This window comes from Mus musculus, chromosome X (genome assembly GCF_000001635.26).
Source record: "Mus musculus strain C57BL/6J chromosome X, GRCm38.p6 C57BL/6J".
NCBI lineage: Eukaryota > Metazoa > Chordata > Mammalia > Rodentia > Muridae > Mus > Mus musculus.
The window spans coordinates 17,504,388-17,524,581 of NC_000086.7; the positions used below are offsets into that span (position 1 = coordinate 17,504,388).

The 20,194-nt window shown below is 41.6% G+C and overlaps 1 protein-coding gene and 1 long non-coding RNA gene across 2 annotated transcripts in view; both read right to left on the bottom strand.

Annotated features, from left to right (window-relative positions):
- Gm39497 overlaps positions 1–12,603 on the bottom strand; it is a 123,693-nt gene extending 111,090 nt beyond the window's left edge. The window contains exon 1 of the long non-coding RNA XR_878072.1: positions 9,249–12,603. This is a non-coding gene — a long non-coding RNA (predicted gene, 39497). The remainder of the gene's footprint in view (positions 1–9,248) is intronic.
- A 2,976-nt stretch (positions 12,604–15,579) lies between these two features.
- Fundc1 (FUN14 domain containing 1) overlaps positions 15,580–20,194 on the bottom strand; it is a 52,363-nt gene continuing 47,748 nt past the window's right edge. The window contains exon 4 of the mRNA XM_011247496.3: positions 15,580–15,948. Coding sequence (XP_011245798.1) covers positions 15,898–15,948 — 51 coding nt within the window. The 3' untranslated portion in view covers positions 15,580–15,897. The remainder of the gene's footprint in view (positions 15,949–20,194) is intronic.

Sequence of the window (20,194 nt, forward strand, 5' to 3'; positions counted from 1 at the left end):
ATTTCATCTAGAATCCTCCCTGCCTTAACCACTTGATAACATGTGAAAAGGAACAAAAGGGCTTCTAACACTAGAAAAAATTCAAGGCCAAACATATCTTGTAAAGCTATTTTCCACTTTACTTCTGATAGACTGTCTTGAATTTCGTTAGAAAGTTTAAGGCCAGGCGTACCTTGTAAAGCTATACTCACTGGTACTCTCGTTCCCCAGCTGAAAAGTTCTGAATTCATGCAGTTGAATCCTTCTTAACAGTCTGCTTTACGGGAACCTTTATTACCGCGACCCGCAGTTCTGGTTCTGGAATGAGGGATCTTCCTTGCGCCGGTCCCGAGTTTTCTTGTATTTTTTCGTCCCGGATTTTTTCTCGTCCCGGATTTTCTCGTCCCGGAATTCGGCACCAATTCTTAATCGCGTTCTCACACCCGGCCAGGAAGAACACAACAGACCAGAATCTTCTGCGGCAAAACTTTATTGCTTACATCTTCAGGAGCTAGGAGCGCAAACCCCCAGCCCCAAAAGCGAAAGCCACCCCTATTACATCTTTAGGAGCCAGAGCTCCGGCGCGCCAAAGCGCAGAGCGCAAAAGCGCAAGCAAGAGCTCTATTGTTTACATCTTTAGGAGCAAGCGAGCAGGCGCCAGAGCCAGAGAGAGAATGATGGCGGAAACCCCTTCCCTATTTAGGAGAGTTATATTTCGCCTAGGACGCATCACTCCCTGATTGGCTGCAGCCCATGGCCGAGCTGACGTTCACGGGAAAGGCAGAGTACAAGTAGTCGTAAAATACCCTTGGCACATGCGCAGATTATTTGTTTACCACTTAGAACACAGGATGTCAGCGCCATCTTGTGACGGCGAATGTGGGGGCGGCTCCCAACACCTGGTTCTTTCTGCTCCCCCTTGAAACTTTAGACAGGTCTTCCTTTTCAGAAGGTATTTCCTGAGCCTATACCCTCTTATATCTCCTACCCCACCACAGTCCTCAACACTCATTCAGCTCAGACAGAGAGAGGCATCACAGTTCAATCCCTAGTTTGCATGTAGCCCTAAGTCAATCAGACTTAGGTACTGTTCATAGAAGGACCCAACAAAGAATGCAGGGCTGGCAACTAAGTTTTAATTCCCTTCGCTTGCTACAGGGAGCTGCTTCTCTGCCTCAAGCACATCTGGTTGCCCATTTCCTACTGTCCTCACACACCATTCTTCATGAATGTTACACAGCAAACCTGGGAGCCACTGCCTTGGAGTGGATTGAGTGGCCACTGAGTTTTCAGGAAAGTAGTTCTATAGGCTAAGCCCATCTTAAACCAAGAAACATGTTCCATTACTCTTAAAGAAGCAAACAACACAAAGTCAGAGATAAAAGACGGTTCATTGTTCACTATAGCAATGGCAAGAGCCTCATTTGTCTCGGTTTCTCAAATTACAGTTCCCAAGAGGAGATACAGTGAATGCCAACTGAGGCCCCCCCTCCACTATGAGTTGCACTACAGGAGAGGACCTCCAAATTTATAAGACCTTTATACTGGGTAGAATAGACTTACTATTTGAGCTCTGTCCAAAAAGAAACATTAAACTGGATGGCAAGCCATTGTACCATCACTTCTCCATGGAAACAAGATCTCTACCTTTCAGGGCTCTTTGTATATAAATATTCCTGAAAAGACTCTCTGGAACAAATCCTCTTTGTTTTAGCAAAAAGTATCTCGGCTTACATGGCATGCAGCTATGCCAAGGCACCACAAAGAACTGTGTCCCAATACTACTTTCCCATGTCTGCAACAGTAGTCATTGTTTCCAGTGGTTTTTTTTTTTTCCTGATGAGAAAGATGAGGGCCCAGAGCTTGTGTGTTTAGAATTCCAAATTTTAGGGGGCAAGGTCTGGGTGAGCTGAAAGCCTGGGCTGTACCCCTGGTGCCCAGAGACATGATTATAAAATATGCACTGTGCCCAATGATAGACACTCTACATCATGCAGACTTATATCTGAGGAGATGGAACCAAAGGATGGTTCTCCATACTCCCTGAGAAATATGGAGAGTACAGATGTATCTCAGAACAACCTTAAATAGAAATTATCAAGAAAGCTAGGCTTTTCCAAGTATGTGCTTCACCCCACCAACCTCTACCCTTGCCTTGTGTCTGTGGATCAAACCGAAATTCTCAGCTACCACTCCAGTCAGTGCCAGGCCTGCCTACATGCTGCTTTGTTCCCTACAATTATGGTCATGGGACTCACCCTCTGATATTGTAAGGGCCCATTAAATGCTTTCTTTTATATAACTTGCTTTTGTCATAGTGTTTGGTTAGCAATAGAAAAGTAGGTAAGACATTCAGTAACTCTGAATTGTGAGCCAGAATTAAATCTGTTTCTCCTATAGTTGAGTTTTTTCAGACCATTTTTATCAAAGTAACAGAATAGAAACTAAGACACATAGAATGAAATTATTTAAAAAGTACATTTGTATTGAATATGTACTGTTTTCTTTTCCTGCCATTGTTCCCTAAATAATACAGTGTACTATCTGTTTGCATAGAAGTTAAATTTTATTAATTATCAAATTAATTTGGCATTGATTAAAAGCATATGAGAGGAAGTGTATAGTTTCATTGCAAACATGGTACCACTTCTGTAAGGAAGTCAGTTCCCTATAGGTACAGGTATTTGTTTAGTTGGTTTTTGTTTGGTTGTGTTAGAGATAGAACCCAGAGCCTTATCCATGCTGGACAAACACTGTAACACTGATCTACATCACTAGTCTTTAAGCACTTATTTCCATATCTCACTTGTTTCAGAGTAATCAATAAAGAAACCAGTATAGGCTCAGGACCCCAAGAAGTTCTCAGCACAATGGAGATTTATTTGCCCAAGAGGAACATAGGGCAGGGGATAAGAGACAAAGACAGAAGATATAGGACAAGGGAGAGGGGGAAGGGAACAAGGGAGAGGGAGGAGGGATATTTGTAGTTGGGGGGGGGGGGGAGGACTGCCTCTGGACAGAGAAGAGACAGATGTGGCACCCAGGAATATGGTAGCTTATAAAGGTACAATGGGAAACCCCATGTTAGGATGAGTTGGTTATTTTTAATTGGGTGTGTTAATTAGGTGAGCCAAAGGGTGATTTTAATTGCTAGACTTCAATATTTTGAGAGCTGGACCTTGGTAGTCAGCCTCTGGAGGAAGAAGTGGCCAAATAAGGGAATAGACCTTGAGGGCTAGCTTTAGGAATGTAATCTAAAGGTTTTTAGCAAAGCAGAGGGAATAGAGAAGAAGGTCAAGGCCTGAGAGAGCCATGTTTGCTATTCTCTGGCTTTCTAGAGCCTCTTAGAGGGCAAGCTAATAAAAGGCATCTTGTTGTGTGATACAACTTTTCCTGGGAAGTTGGAACATACATCTACTCACCCTAGATAGGAAACCCACGTCTAACTAAAGTACAGATACCATCAAAGTTGAAGTTGGTGAGCCAGTGAGTTTTATCGTAATTACTTACAGAAGAAATATGGGTGAAGGGTTACTTACAGGAGCAGAAATAACTCAAAAACAGCTGCATCACCAAGGCCTACCCCATCACAGATGAGAGCTCACAAAAACAGTGGGAACCTGGAGCACCACTACATGGCCTGTAGACTGTTCAACAAGCTGGAGAGTGTCTCTTCCAAGTGATATAGTTGGCCTAACATTGTTCCAGGTACCTCGGCTATCTCTATGTCTTCCAGGCAGCTGGTCTGGTTTCAGAGTCTTCTTTGCAACTTGAATTGTCTGAGACTGACTCTCAGTAGTTTTTACTGTTTATTTAGTCTTGATGAAAATGGGGCCTAATGAATCTGGTCACTTTCAGGGATGTTATTTTGAGTTGTTTATCTTTATTCTTAAAGAGCTTCCTCCCAATCTGCTTTTGGCCATGGAGTTTTATCACCGGAATAGAAAGCAATTTAGTACATATAGCCTTCAGCTCTTGTCAGTACTAGAGAGGTACATCTCAAGTACTATACAAATAACTGAGTTTTGGTAAATTTAATAATAATCTAATTAGCAGTTCTAAACCTGTGGGTCTCAACTCCTTTGGCAAATCTCTATATCCAAAAATATTTACATTGTATGTTTGGGGGTCATCACGATATGAGGAACTAACTATCATAGAGTGTCAGCATTAGGAAAATGTAGTGGTTTGAAAGAAAATGGCCCCCATAGACTCATAGGGAATGGCACTATTAGGAGGTATGGCACTGTTAGTATGTCTCAGTCTGTTCCTGCTGCCTATCGATCAAGGTGTAGAACTCTCAGCTCCTCCAGCACCATGCCTGCCTGCATGCTGCCATGCTTCCTACCATGATGATAATGCACTAAACCTCTGAATCTGTAAGCCAGCCCCAATTAAATGTTGACCTTTATGAGAGTTGCCTTGGTCATGGTGTCTCTTCACAGCAATAGTAATCCCAACTAAGACACAAGTTTGGGAACCACTATTCTAGAAGGACCAGACAGCAAATGTTTCAGACTTCACAGTTTCTGTTCAGGCTGTGGCAACCTTCAGCTCTGCTGCTCCCCTAAAGCAGATGGACAATATATTAAACAAATGAACAGTGTGGTCATGGTTCCAAGAAAACTTATTGCAGAAATTGACGTTAGGATGGCCCATGAATTACAGTTTACTGACCTTTCATCTAAACATATTATAAGGTAGCATATTGTATATAGTAAACTTGTAAGGAGTCCTACACTATATTACCGAGTCCTCTCATGCCAGACATGGTGACACATATCTGTGACCCTAGCACTCAGGAGACAAAGGTAGGAGTACACTAACTTTGAGCGTTCCAGACAAGTGTCTCAGCTGCCTAATGAGAACTATCCAAACAAACAAACAACAACAGCAAAACCCTCAAAAGAAAAAAAAAAAAACAGAAAAGTCCTTGCATGCTGGCTATGGTAGTATACAACTGCAAGCCCAGCACTCCAAGCTGGAAGCAGAAAAGACTGTAAGTTCAGGCCAGCCTGGGATACATAATGTGACCATGATGAACCACACATATCCTTGAAAAGAAAGGAGAATCTTTCAAAATTCACATCCCATATTCTACTGCTGCATACTTCCTGGTGCCTCTCATCATTTTTGAAAGTAGGATATTGAATTTGTCACATGCTAGGCAAACATTTGCAGCATGCCATTGTAACTGGAAGGCTTCCTGATCAGTTATTTTGTTTAGTCTCCTAACATGCAATAAACCTGTGTCTAAATTGCTTCAGAATGATGAGAATTTGATGATCCACTAAGAGCTACAAGAAAGATTGATCCAAAATTGCCTTAATGGTCCATGCTGCCCTCAAAACAAAATTGTGTTTCTTTATATCTAACCTCAATTTGTTGCTGCTATTCAGACCAATTTCTTCTTGGCCTGTCTTTTTCACAAAGAGTAAACATTCAATCTGTCACTTCCTTCAATGTCACCCTCATCAGGAGGACAATTCACTTATAAGGCCAGCCTGGAATAATCAAAATTTCCATGGATATAGGTAGCATATCCCCTTAGGCATCCCCTTAGAGCCACAAGCATTTTCCTAATGACAGTAATATCACCTTTAATCCATGGTGCCTCTCTTAGCCAGCCTTATCTCCATCCCTTCCACTCCCTGCAACACTCTACATAGGTACAGAATTAAAAAACACAGAGCTATGCATGTACCTCAGTTTGTAGAGTACTTGCCTAGCATGTACAAAGACCTGGGTTTGAACCCCAACACTCAGGAAAACCCACCATGTTGGCACAAACCTGTGGAAGCAAAAGGATTAGAAGTTCCAGGTTATCCTCAGACACAGAAAAAATTGAGACATGGCAATTGGGTTACATGACATCCTGTCTCAAAACAGGTGTGGGGAGATTAAATAGCATGACAGTGGGTAAAATGTGACTTTAAAATCATTTATCATAACTGACCTCTTCTGTAAACTTGTGTGGAGAGCAAAGTCCACAAAGAAGTGTAGTGACTGGTGGGCAGCATTGCACAAGTGTGTCACAGATGGCAGAGGTGGGCTTACTGTGAAGCTTTTCTGTGGTGCCCTCATTACCTGGGTCCTGGAAGGAGTCCTAGCTATATGTTTATGTGGGCAGATGTTCCTAGAAAGTTCACAAAATGTGCTAAACACCTTAGACTTGCCACTGAGGTGACCCGTCACTCTTCCTTCTTTCTTGCTCTGTTTGGTTTTCAGACTTGGATCTCACTCAGTCTGGCCGTGAACTCACAGAGATTCACCTGCCTCTGCCTCAAGAGTGCTAGATTAAGGTGTGTGCCACCAGGCCTGGCAACACACTGTCTCTTTTCACTGTCACATTTATATGGCGGGGCTGGGGACAGAGGCCAGAGCCTGATACCTGCACATTGAGGACTCTACCACCAAACTCATAACCCGGGGCTGGGGACAGAGGCCAGAGCCTGATACCTGCACATTGAGGACTCTACCACCAAACTCATAACCCCGCTCCCCCCAGCTCTTTTTCATTCTATAGAACTATTTGTTATTTTTTTCCCTCCTGTAGGATGAGGGTAGAAATGTAGTAGACATTTCTAAACAGATATTCTTTGAAATTTTATATCACAATACTCATATTCAAATCTATTTTTCCAATGGGAACATTTTCCTACACACACACACACACACACACACACACGCACACACAACGCCAACCAAGATTTATGTCTACATCCTTGTTACCATTTCCAAAAGGAAAATTACCAAATGTGACTATAAGCAGTGGCTGGAAATGAATCAGCTGAACTGCATCCACTTAGACTAGAAACCCAGAATCCGAGGGGGAGGGGTATGTTTGCTCAGTAGTGTTTGAGATGAAACACTTCCTGCCAGGATGAACAAGCCATCCAGTTCATTTGCCATACTCCTTGGTTCTATGTTCCCCACTTTCATAACAATGTCATGTCCCTTATCTAGATAATCCCCTTATCTAGAAGACAGTGATTGGCTGAGAGCCACGAGGTTCTTAATCTGAGTAGCCTGGAATAATTTTTGGTGTTGCTGCCTCCACTTCCTTAAGTATGGTACTTTCAGAAAAAGATGATGTGCAAGCAACGGCAGAATGACACTTTCTCTAGATGCTATGGGCCCTGCTACCTCCAGGGAGATGTTTCCAAATAAAGAGCTAAATACACTTCCCAAAATAGAGTCATACCTTTTGGCTGAGGAGTCTCTCAAATTCTAGGCAAGCAATTTTTGTTTTGAGCCTCACATACCCTAGCCTGGCTAGTTCAAACTCACTAAGTATCTAAGGATGACTTTGAACATTTGATCCTCCTGCCTCTACCTCTGGTGGGCTTTCAGTTGAACCACCATGACTGTTTTGTACAGTGCTGAGGACTAAACTCAGGACTTTATGAATAGTGGCAATCACTCTACCAACTAAGCCACACCTCCAGCTCTAGGAAAATAAATTCTTGACTGTATTATTAGTGGAGTAAAATCCTCCCTACTCTAGTTGTGAAAACTTTACAACATTCCAATCTCTACCACTTAGACCAACAGCCCTTCCTCTGATGCCAGCTACCATGTACCAAACACTAAATAACTATTTGCAGCTCTCACAACTATGTTTCTAAGTAAGGATTGTTATTTCTCTTAAGCAGAAGAAACAAAGTGTTGCAGAGGTCAAAGGACTCTACCATTCAGACAAAGCCATTAAGCAGCAGAGTGAAAATCAGAATGATGCTTTGAAAGCCGCTCTACCTCTCTAAAAACAGCCAGCAATTTCCAGATTACTTTGAATCCAGACTAACTGGCAGGATTCCAGCCCTATGATTTAGACTTAAAACATCTGGCTTTGTTTATGATAGGTGGGAGATACCCAGAAATTCACCTGTGACTGAGCTGGCAAAGGGACAAAGGAATGGCTGGACTGTTGTTACTTAGAAAAACATACTTGCCAAAAAAAGATTATAGCCGTTCCAAAGCTTCAAAGGAGTAGATCTCCTTTAACAAGTCTTGGCTGCTCTAAGTATGTGGAGCCTCTGGGAAGCTGATAACATTCTCATCGTGTTTGGACAGGTGGTTTCACAGGTGGGCACACAGATCAAAATTCACAGAATTGTGTACATGAGACCTATGCCCTTTTCTATAAGTACACTGTACTTCAGGGTTTTAAAAAAAGGTATGATAACACACATAGAAAAATTTTCCTGTGCATATAAAAATGGAGCTTGAATTCTCTGAGCCTTTGTTTGGCTGGACAGGCATCAGATGGGTCTGGATGCAAGGAAAGCTGGTGACTTCTATTGTTAGGATACACTTGGAGAAGATCAAGCCTTTTGCCCTGTATATCCTCTTATGCCTGGTAAAGTTTTACCAAATGATTGATTTAACTATTGGTAAGTCTAGTGAATAACTAATGTCAAGGAAAACGAAACACAAATCCAGACTGGTGAGATTGTTCAGCCAGCAGCAAGGCACTTGCTGCCAAGCCTGAAATCCTTGAATTTGATTCCTAGAACTCTGATGGTGGAAAGAAGCCACTCCCACAAGTTGTCTTCTGACCTCCCCATGTGAACTGTGGCAAGCATAGGTAAGTAAATAGGCAAATAATCTATATAAAAATGTTTTTAAAATTCACAAAACCACAAGTTCTCATGAACACACTCACCAAGCTTGGTGTGGGTCCACATCTACAATACTCTGAGACAATGCATGTTGGGGGCGGGGGGAGACTCTCGGGTAGAGTATTGTAAGGAACATATGGCCCCAGAAGGCATTTTTTTTCCTGGAGCTGCAAAGCTGTTTGCCGCCCTGAGCCCACTGTGGTGGCTACACTCACTCACCATGCCCCAACCAAGCCGCAACCTCCGACCGCGTCCACTGCTCCAGATAACTATGAAAACCAAGCCAGAGAGAGAGAGAGAGAGAGAGAGAGAGAGAGAGAGAGAGAGAGAGAGAGAGCGAGAGCGAGAGTGAGTGTGTCTGTGCGCATGAGGATGATGAGGAAAGCCCATGAAGTAATGTGTGAAATGCTCTAGTTGTAATTGGCTGAATTTAGTTTAAACAAACAAACAAAGAAAGAAACCCGGTCTGGCATGGCAACTGGCTCAACTCCCAGGGCTCAATGGTGATACATCTTGCTGAGAGACAATCCACGTGGACTCCACGCAGACACCCACACGGACAGGACACCGCCACCTGTATGACACAAATCTGCACTACTGCAGTCCAGCTGCAGAAGATACAAAACTCAGGAAAGAGTCTCAGCTTACCTGATGCTCACCCCGCACGGAGCCATGCTAAGACCAGAGGGACAGGAAGGTTAGGGAAGCGCGCGCGTGTGCGTGCGTGCGTGCGTGCGTGCGTGCGTGCGTGCGTGCGTGCGTGCGTGCGTGCGTGCGTGCGTGTGTGTGTGTGTGTGTGTGTGTGTGTGTGTGAATGAGTGCGGTCCCATTTTGCCATTTACTTGGTTATTGCTGTTTATGAATAAATAAGCTGTTAGAACCTTTCCTCCGAGTTTGAGGATTTACTTTCCGCTTCTGTCATTAACCCAGATTCACGATGATTCGTGGCAAGTATCTTGGGAAACTTCAAAGACTTGCACTATTTATCTCCATGCTAGTCATTGTGGTATACAGCTAATGATGGGCCTCCTAAGGGGTACCTGAACATGAAACATCTAACATATATGGAAGCAAGTGTACATTGACAACTAGCAACAGTTGTTGTGGGTTGGCTTTTATACTGACGTTGTCTTTCAACACTTGGCTTCCCTTGTTTTTCCTCCCAGGCCTGTGCCTATCACAGAGATACAGACAACGCATTCAGAGGAAGCCCTTGCTTGTATGAGCTAAACTGAGAATGACTGAGCTGAAGGAAACAAAAGTAAAAGCTAGACAAAAAAAAAAAAAGAACCTACAGGCTTCTTTCAGATACTTGTTCCTCTTTAGCCTGCCCTCCCTTGCTCACTCCTGAGATGAATTGTTCTTCCTTTTTGTTTGTTTATTTGTTTGTTTGGTCGTTCTGGGAAATCAAACCTAAGACCTCTCACATGCTAGGTAAATGCTCTACAAATTAGCTGTATACACACAGCAATGAATTCATTCACTCTTTGGTGGTGGTGTGGGGGGAGGGGGTCATAAGAGTTGTCACCCTGAAAAAGATAGGACTGTGTGAAGATTTCATATACAAATATTTCAGATCTAAATGAAAAAAATGAAGAGTGGGGAAAAAATAAATGATGAGCACAGGGTACCTTAGTAAAATAATTGCACAGACAGAACTAGAAAGTTAAAAGAAACAACAGTCTTCAAGCCTTTGCTTCTTCTTAGCCATTTTGACATCCCTGGAGTATGGCAAAACAGTTTTACACACTGTTTCTGAATAGCACTAGAGATGAATCCACCAAATCTTTTGAAGGTTTTGATTTCCTTGTATATATTTATTATATTGGGAGGGTGGTGCATGCACCTGCCACAGTACACACACGCCACAGCACACATGTAGAGGTCAGAGGACAATTTGCAGGAGTCATTTTCTCCTTCCACCATGTAGGTCCCAAGGAACAAACTCAGGTTGTCAGGCTTTATGGCAAGCACCTTTACCTGCTGGGCCATTTCTCTGGCCTTGGTCTACCATTTCTTAAAACAATATTGGGCACTGTCTCACTAATAATATTTGGAGATGGATAATTCCTTGTTGTGAGGGGTCTCCTGTGCATCCTAAGACTTAAGAGTATCCCACTGGCATACTCAAGTCATGATAACCAAAGCTATCCCAGACACTGCCAAATGGACCCCTGAGTCAGATGAGGGGAAAAAAATTGTCCCTAATTGAGAACCACTGTCCTAAAGGATGTAATATGAAAATATTCATTCTAAGAACAACACTAGCCATCTCTTATTTCTAGGAAAGAATACATATATGCTACAGTGCATCAACATATCCAAAGTCCATCTTAAAGTGCAAGGAGCAGAGAGATGTGTACTGAGGTTAGTCGTTTAGTTTGAATATGCTTTTTTTTAAAATTTACTTTAAACATATGGATGGTATATATTTAACAAATTAAATAGAGCAAAAGGTTAATTGCACAATCCAGGTGTCTGGGCTTTTGAGTATTCATTGCAACATTATTTCAATGTTCCTGTGTATTTAAAAATGTTCACAATAAAATTATGGGAAAGGAAGAATTCATGCATATTTAACTCTCACAGCTAGGACATCAAGAGGTTCAATTCACTTAATTATCTTAGAGAAAAAAACTGCAGGAAGAGAACTTGTCAGTCCTGACAGGGATATTCTTTTTCCTCCAAAATTGTACTATTACATCTAATTAATCTAATCACATGAAAAAAAAAGCCACCTAGTAGTCACAGAGCAATTCAAAATACTGAACACGAGCCAGAGTTAAAAGAGGATTCAGAGTCATTAATTGTCCTGTTTTGTAGCTGATGAAGCTAAGTCCTGGAGAGATCGTGCCCTGTATTTATACAGAGCTGCTTTGCACAGTAATCTTTTTCTGTTTTCCAATTTCAGAGATTCTATCATTATCTTGACACTTTATTAATTAAAAATAACCATTAGAAACTATTTTCCCCCTAGGAGGTTCACCATCAAATATTCCAGTTAAATTACATACATCACCTCCTGGGAAACATTTCTGACCCTTAATTATGGTGACTGTTTCTTTGAAGCATTTCATTAGGACATAGTTGGGCCAGTGTTTACTGAAACTATTGAATGTTAGAAACTGTGTGTATACTACCCATTCTATAGGCAGTAGAAATTTCAGACATTTATACTAACATGAAATAGTGATGGTGCTATCATTGTCATTCTGAGAATTTTACAGATAACTCCATGACTACATTTTGAGTTTAGTGTCTTGCAAATGTGTAAAGGAACATGCTCAAAAGCATTTGTCATCATAGAAATGAGAGTTAAAATTTACAATGTAATTCTACTGTACTTCTATAGAGTGTCTAAAATGTACATCTGATCACTCAAGTTGGCTATTTTGCAACACAAATGGAACTGCCATGTCCTGCTCACAGGGACAAAGTGTGGCCGAGTCATGTTGGAAAGCATATTGACAGCTGCTCTTGGAGGTAAAATTATGAACATAACCTAGCGATTCTGCTTCTAGATTCTTAGCCATGATAAATGACAATAAATATCCATAGTATCCATGTACTCTCTTTGTACAGTCTTATATCTTCCCTTCTTCTAACACTTTTACAACCCTCCAGAAAGCTTGCGACTCAAGTGTCATTTTCCTGAAGTTATGTGGAATATTTCCATAAGATCCTAAATTAAAATGTTTGCAAATGACACTAATGAGGGGGTAGAGAATTGTATATTAGAGTGTTGTGTTTTATAGAAAGGAAAGAAAGAGCCAGGATATGTTTGATAGAGGCACGGTTTGGTGAGGTGGAAGGGGGTATCTCTGTGGGCCCATGCTGAGGCATCCCCCTGAGGGACCAGTTATACAGTACATATAGTGCAGAATAGACTTTATTTAGGACATGAGAAGGGGAGCTGAGGATGGCATAAAGATAGAGAAAGGCAAAGAGAGGGAGGAGGAGAGACTGGCCAGGAACATGTGAAAAGAGATGAGGGAGGGGAATGGGGAGAGAAGGGACAGAGAGGGTAAGAGAGCAAGAGAATAGGAGAGTAAGAGAGAGATGAGGGGTGTGGGGAGCGGGTGTGGCGGTAGTCCCAAGATGGCACCCGGGACTGCAGCCAAGTCTTATGACTTGCACCTGACTTCCTCATACACCCGAAAATAAGCCACATCCATCATGAGAGCTGCGCTGGCGCACCATGAAGCAAGATCAGGCCATTTGACAAAGGCCAATGAACTGAGACTATGCGGACTGAGCTGATGGGGCGTGGTTGAGGGGTTATATAAGAGATTGTGATTGGGGGCTAGAGAGAGATTCCTGCTTGCATGTTGAAAGGTTCCTGAATAAACTGCTTTGAGAAGAACACTGTGTTGTTGCTTTTTTCTGCTGGTCGGAGACAGAAGCGACAGAGGGGGGCAAACAGCCTTTTGGACATGGGGCCTAGGTGGCAGAGGTGAAATGAAGAGCCACCTTGGAAAGTAATTTCTAAGATTCAACTTCAAAGTAAATGTGGTCCAAAGAGGCTCTATCTGAAGCTGGCAGAAGAACTTGGTGTTACTTAAGTGGTACTAATATTACAGTCATGCAAATACATGTAGTATGAGGCCATGGAGGCTTGCATCAAAGTTCCAGAAAGCCACTGAGACCAGACAATGTATGTTAGGGTCATGGAGCTATGCAGTGTGTGATGTAAAAAGCCTAACTCGCCATGAAAACTCCAGGCGTGTTGGACATGCCAGGAATGTGGAACATCTGCCGAGGAAAGACAAGCTGTCAAAAGAAAGAAGACGTGTGTGTTCCGTGCCTGTTGACTTTGAATGATTCTATGAGTCCTTGATGTTGGATATAGAGCTATAGGCTTTGGTGTAAGGTTTCAGTCTTGATTTAATGTTTTCTTTCTTTACTAAGTCCCCACTTCTCCCTTTTGGAATAAGAATTCTCCCTTTTGGAATAAGAATTTTAACTCTGTTCCAATGTATATAACTTGTTATGTTTTTCTACTTTTTCAGGGGTTTACAGATGAAAGATGTTCTTAAGTCTCAGAAGATATTTAAGATTCTACACTTTTTAGCAATGTGGATGCTGTTAAGAATGTGGGGACTTTTTAAGATAGACTGAATACATTTTGAATTATGGGATGGACGAGAAGTTATGGAAGTCGGACAGAATGTTGTGGTTTGAACATTAAGTGTCACTCACAACCTCATGTGTTTGATCATTCAGTCTTCAGCTGTTGGCAATAATGAGAGAGGTTGTTGAACCTTTTGGGTTTATGGCCTGGGTGAAAAACAGTATGGCTCTGGAGCTGACTTCAATACTCTTTTTCTGCTTCCTTGTTGGTGTATTTAACAAGCTGCTATGCATGCTTCTGCCTCCATATCTTTCCCACCAAAATGGATTACACCCACCCTCTCAAAATAAACCTTTGTTGTCTGAAGTTGTTTGGCCATCTATTTAGGCAGTGATAAGAAAAACTACAGTATAGAAACTATGTATATTAGTACCTCTTTGTATATGTTTTTGTCCTTTTTAAAGTTACATTCCTCAAAGGTTGTAATTTATAACCAGAGTTAAAGGTTAAGCAAATTTTAAAACTTAGAGTTTAAAAACTAAATAAAGCATATGAATTTGAAGACTTGTTTATATTATCTTAATTTCCTTTTGTCAATGAAACTATAAAATGGTTTATAAAGTATATCGTAAGCATGCTGATGAAGTCAAACTCAAAAGTCACATGCACTTTGCTCTTAATCAAACATGGTCCAATTGTTTTAAATAACTGAATTTGAGATGTATTTTAGAAAGTGTCTTATCTTTATGGGCAGTTTTCCCTGATATTGTTCTTCAGTTGTGTGGAAGTTCTTGTATCTCAGCCAATGAGAAATGTGAAGCCAGTAATGGGTTAAAGGGCTTCTTCCCCTTTCCAGGTTCCTGTAAGTTTGCCTGCCTTTCTAGCTAGTCTTACAATGAAGGACAGAGGAAGTGCAAAATGGTTTACATGTGTCTTGTGCTACCTCATAACATTTTTTGGTGTTTACTAAGTCCTCTAAATTTAGTGTATCTGCTACTTACCTATAACACAAAGCCATCATAAATCAGTTTGACAAACCATCACAGCAAAATAAAATAGAGAGAAATATTTCACTGTTCTGCATCTTTAGCAATTTCATTTAACTATTTCCTAAACAAATCAAAAGCATTTCTAGTGATATAGAAGTCCAAGGGATTCATGCTAATTCCCAATGCTCCCTAATGCTTACATTATTTATATCTTTCTAGTTTCAAACCCTGCTTTATACCTTTTGTTTTATGATATGAATATTTTAATAAGTTGTGACCAGTAATTCAAATCATCTCCCTACATCTGTGCTGCTTTACAATGAACAAATTTGCTTAGACTTACAAAAAACCAGAATGTTCTGTTTCAATTCTGAATTCTCTGACACATTACAAATATTTGAAAATCCCTAATTTGAGAAATCTCTGTTTCATGGATGCCACTTGTCTTTAACCTTTCCTTTTCTTTGTTTCTATTTTACATCAAAACGCTAAACAGGTCAAGGCACATGTCAAGAATCAACAATGTTTAATCATGCTTAATAAAGCGAAAAAACCTCAGTTAAGGATTGAGATAAATAGAACACTTATTCAATCAAATAAAAGCATACTAAATATGGACCTGTGAGATCGTGCAGCTTTCTGTCAAGCCTGATGACCTGAGTTTGATCCCCAGGACCCATAGAGTGGTAGGGGAGAAGTGATTCTCACAAGTTGCCCTCTGACCTGCATGCGAATCCATCATACTAGGGCACACACACACATTCTTCTCTCTCTCTCTCTCTCTCAAAAGAATTACAAAACAATTGTATAGGGAATTGTTATGAAATATGCAGTGGCAGCAGGGTTAAGGTGGTACTTGGTGGGCCTGTGCTAAGGTAACCCCCCCCCCCCCCCGAGAAATCATGTCATGCGACAGACCTGGTATTAAAGGAGGTTTATTTGGAGGAAGGGAGGGGAGTGGGGATCAGGAAAGTTAGTAGAGCCATACAGAGCCACGAAGGCACAGAAGGTAGGGATAGAGAAGGACAGAGAGAGAAAGGCCATCCAGGGACACTTGGACACAGAGAGAGAAAGAGAGAAAGTGAGAGTGAGAGTGAGAGAGAGAGAGAGAGTTAGAGAGAGAGAAAGTGAAAGAGAGTGAGAAAGAAAGTAGAGAGGGGAACTGGGGTAGCAAGCAGTCCCTTTATGCTGCCAGGCCATCTGCATCTGGCAGTATTGCAGGTGATGATGTAAGCTGTTATGTCCCTGTTGCTAGGTCCCTGGAAGGAGCCCAGTCCAGCTCAATCACCTGCAAGCCAAAAGGGACACTGTTATGCAATAAAAGGAAATGAAAGTTTGATAGAAACTGTGACTGGATGAACCTTGAATGAAAACATTATGCTCAATGAAATCATCCAAATACAAAATGACAAATATATGGTTCTATTTCTATGAGATAACCTGGAATAGACAAATCCATTCAAGCAGAAAACAGAATAGAAGTCATCAAAGGCTGGAGAAAGAAGTGTGATATTGAACAATATATATTCAATTTCCTTCTTTCTGTTTCCTAGTGTACACTTTCTAAAAATCCTTTAAATTTACAGTGATGAAATATCATTTGTATGCTTATAGCATGAAAAAAGATGAAAAATGCTAGAAGCTTGGGACTTTTAGCCTTTGTCTCCAGGGAGGGAAGAGAAGCTGAATACTCAGTTGATTTCTGATAGCCAGTATTATAATTAATCATGCCTATACAGTGGCACATCCATTAAAAACAAGCAAACAATAATGGGGTTTTGAGAAGGTTCTGAATAGTGGAGGTTTTGGAGGGCTATGCATCCTTGGCCCCATACCTTGCTCCCTGTTCATATGCATCTTGTTCAGAGCAGCTCTATAAAATTAATAGAACCTGTGTAGGGGATCCTAAAGACCCCAACTCACAGCCTCACAACTTGCCTGCCCTGTTGTTTTACCTAAATACAATTGTCTTCCAACTTCTGAGCCCATTCTTAATTTTTTTCTAACCAGACTAACCTCTGAGAGAGGACCCTAATTTCTGGTAACAAAAGGTACTCCAAAGAATGGAAATAAGACAGAGAGCTGGAAAAGGTCTGAGGCTCAAAAGTTGTGGGCCACTAGTGTTGACTCTTTATAGATCACTTACATAGCATCCACCTTTCCCCACATTTCTAAAGCGTGGGATTTTCTCAAACAGGCTGTTTTGCTACACCAAGCATGGCTGGGGGATTTCCAGTCTTCCCCAGCTACTGTTTTCTTTGATATGTTAATCTTAATGCCTCTTTCTACACTTGCAGCTCTCCAACCACAACTACCTTCTGTGGTTCTTTATGAGGCTTTGTCTGGTCCCTCTCCCCACCCCCCCCACCCCCCCCGCAAGAAATTCCTTTACCCAAAGGCTGACATTTAGACAAAAGCCAGCATTCCCTCTGGGGCTTGAAGAAAGTTCATACTTGAAAAAAGAGTGGGGGGAAGGGGTAGTTAGTCTCAGTATCTCTAACAAAAGAAGCATAGCGCTTCCACTAACAGATGATTGTGGTGCCTATTAGCCTGTGAAGGTCAATGCAAGCCTCTAGGTTCCCTCAGTTCCTGCTCACAAACCCCACTAGGCTCATGGGCCCCACCCCAGCTTAGGTGCTCCCTGTCTCATGGTCCCATATAACTCTGAAATTTTTTCCTTTGTGGCTTCTCCCTGCTTTCCTGGGAGACAGCCTTGGCAGTTTGAAATAAACTTTTCCCTGTTCCTTGACTGAGTGGCTATTTTGGCTTCTTTAATGTGTCCATTTTTCATTCTGCATCACCCTGAAATGAGAACTCCATTTTTAAAATATAAAAGATTTTTCAAAAAATCAATAATGACCAGAATATCCAGTAATAGGCCTTCTTACTTACGGAAATTGGGCATGATAAAAGTGGGATCCTGATATAGTGGAGAAAAGAAGGTCTTGTAAATAAACAGTAGTGACTTGTTAGCCATACAGAAAAAGACAAAATGGGACCTCACATATTCCAAATGGGAAATTTAAGAAATTCTAGAAAATCATAAATGAATTCTTCTATTGTCATTTACAAAAAGCCTTCCTCATTAGAACTCAAAAATCAGAAACAAAGAGAAAAATTTTGCTAAATTTGATTATAAAGTTGAAAAGAAACAATACATGCTACCAAATAAATCCTAGAAACACCAAGGAAAATAACAAAGTGGCAAACTGGGAAAAGGCAATTATAATTTGCATCCCAGATAAAGGTTTAATTCCTTTAAGTATTTGTTTAAAGGTAGAAAAGGCCATCTACTCCATAGAAAATGGAAAAGAGAAATTAACACACATTTCAAGAAAAAGAAATGCAAACAGTCCCTGAGCATATAAAAGATGCTCAAGCTGTTGGTAATGAAAAAGATGCAAATTAAAGTTACACTAAAACAATTTTTCACCTATCAGATTGGAAAAACTAAAGTCTAATAATAGACTGACTAGAGCCTCTCATGCAGTGTTGAATAGAACTGTTAAAATAGACTTTCTGGCCTCATCCCAAACATACTCAGAATTTCATCATCGTACAAACCCTCCATCAGAAGGGAATATAGCCTTTATTCTGCGTTTGTTGATTCCAGTTTTTAATTACATTATAATTGTTGCATTTTATTAAATGTTTTCTTTTTCTGTATCACTCAGTGTAATATGGGCTCCCCCCTTTATTCTGTTAACTTAAAGGTAGTTTTAGAACAAGAGCCCTCTCTGCCTCCCACAGCTTTAACAGGACAGGCTCAGCCAAGAATCCCAACATGCCAATTACAAGATGGGTAACAGTGAAAATTAGAAATTTATTGACTATGAACACATGTTGAAGAGGAACAGATAAAGGGTACTACTGTCCAAAAGTTCATCTTTGGGGTGTTGACATAATATTCATTCTAGGAAAAAAAGAGGAGAAAAAGGCCAGAGGTGCTCAAAACTAATGGACTGAGACAGCATAAAGAGACAGAAGGAAATAAAAGAGATTAAAGCTTTGTTGGGTTTCAGACCTGGGGCAAGCGGCTGAGATGCCTGTTTAACATGCCAAAAGAAACCTGATGGCAAAGGTGTTGTGTGAAGGAATATGTCTGGTGGATGTGCAGTCAGGTATGGGGGAAGGGGGTGCCTTCACAGGCCCATGCTGAGGCATCCCTTCCACCGAGGAACCAGCCACAGGATGGTATAGTATAGAATAGAGTTTATTCTAGGCATGGAGATGGGGGTTAATAAGGGAGTAGAGACAGAGAAAGGGAGAGAGAGAGAAAGAGAGAGAGAGAGAGAGAAGACGAGTAGAGGCCAGCCATGAGCACTAGAGAGAGAGGGAGCAGGAGATTGAGGGAAGGGAGAACAGGAGGAAGGGGACAGAGGACAGAGCAAGGACAAGAGAGCCAGAGAGAGAGAGGAAGTGGGCAAGCAGACCCTTTTATAGTGAGTCAGGCACACCTGGCTGTTGTCAGGTAACTGTGGGGCAGAGCCTAGACAAAATGCCAACAAAAGGTGGTGGTGAGAAAGCAGCCTACTCACTTTAAATCATCATACACACACCTGCTTGACCACAGCTCAGGTGGCATCGGGAAAGAAAGAAACAATATATGGCTGGTTGCAGTCTTGACTATGGAATAAAGAAAGTAGAGTCAGGATTTCACTGCCATCTTAGCTAAGGGCTGCCAAATTTGTTCAATACCTTGCTGACAGCCAAATCTAACTTCTCCGTCTTTTAAGCTTTAGCTGTTTGGATAAACTAAGCCACACAGAAAACTACAATGGCCTATAATGATGCTGAAAGACTCTGAGAGGAGCCCCTTGCTCAGGCCTCAGGACAATAGCGGACACCCAAGAACTCACGACAGACCGAGCTTGTTGCAAACCACATGAGGCTTTATTCGGGGAAAGCCAGAGCTCTGGGGACAACTCATATCCCACGCAGGGGTAGAGGAGTCGACCTCGAGGGGAAAGAGTTCCCAGTTTTTATAGGTCCTCAGGGGGGGAAGGAGAAGGGGGAGATTAGGGGATTTCCAGATCTAAACAATGTCTATTCTCAAGAAATGGGTATGGGAGGGGTACAAGGAAAGAGTCTAATGAAGGTGCAGCAATGGGCACACACCTGGTCAGAACATTGGCAGACACACAGGTTCAAGGAGTGGCCAGAGCATTGTGCACCTCTATTTTTCTAAATCAGTGAAGCTAGTTCTGCTAACACTGATGTCTATCTTGCCAATTTCAGGGCTTCTGTGTCCTTTTACTTTCTGCCAGGATCTTTCAATGCAATATAGTTGGATCCACAAAGTTGCCAGTCTCTCTCTGACCTGCATATATGACTAAAAACATGTTTAAATTTACTATGACCCAAATCCCTAAATCCTACCAGTAACCTCCTCTAAGGTCTCCAAGAAGGTATGGCACAATGATAAAGGACTCCTCTGGATTGTGGTACACTAAACACTTGACTTACTTGCCCCAGTGTCTCACCCTCTGCCAGGACTTTGCCCAAACTGTGGACAAACAGGACATCTGACATGC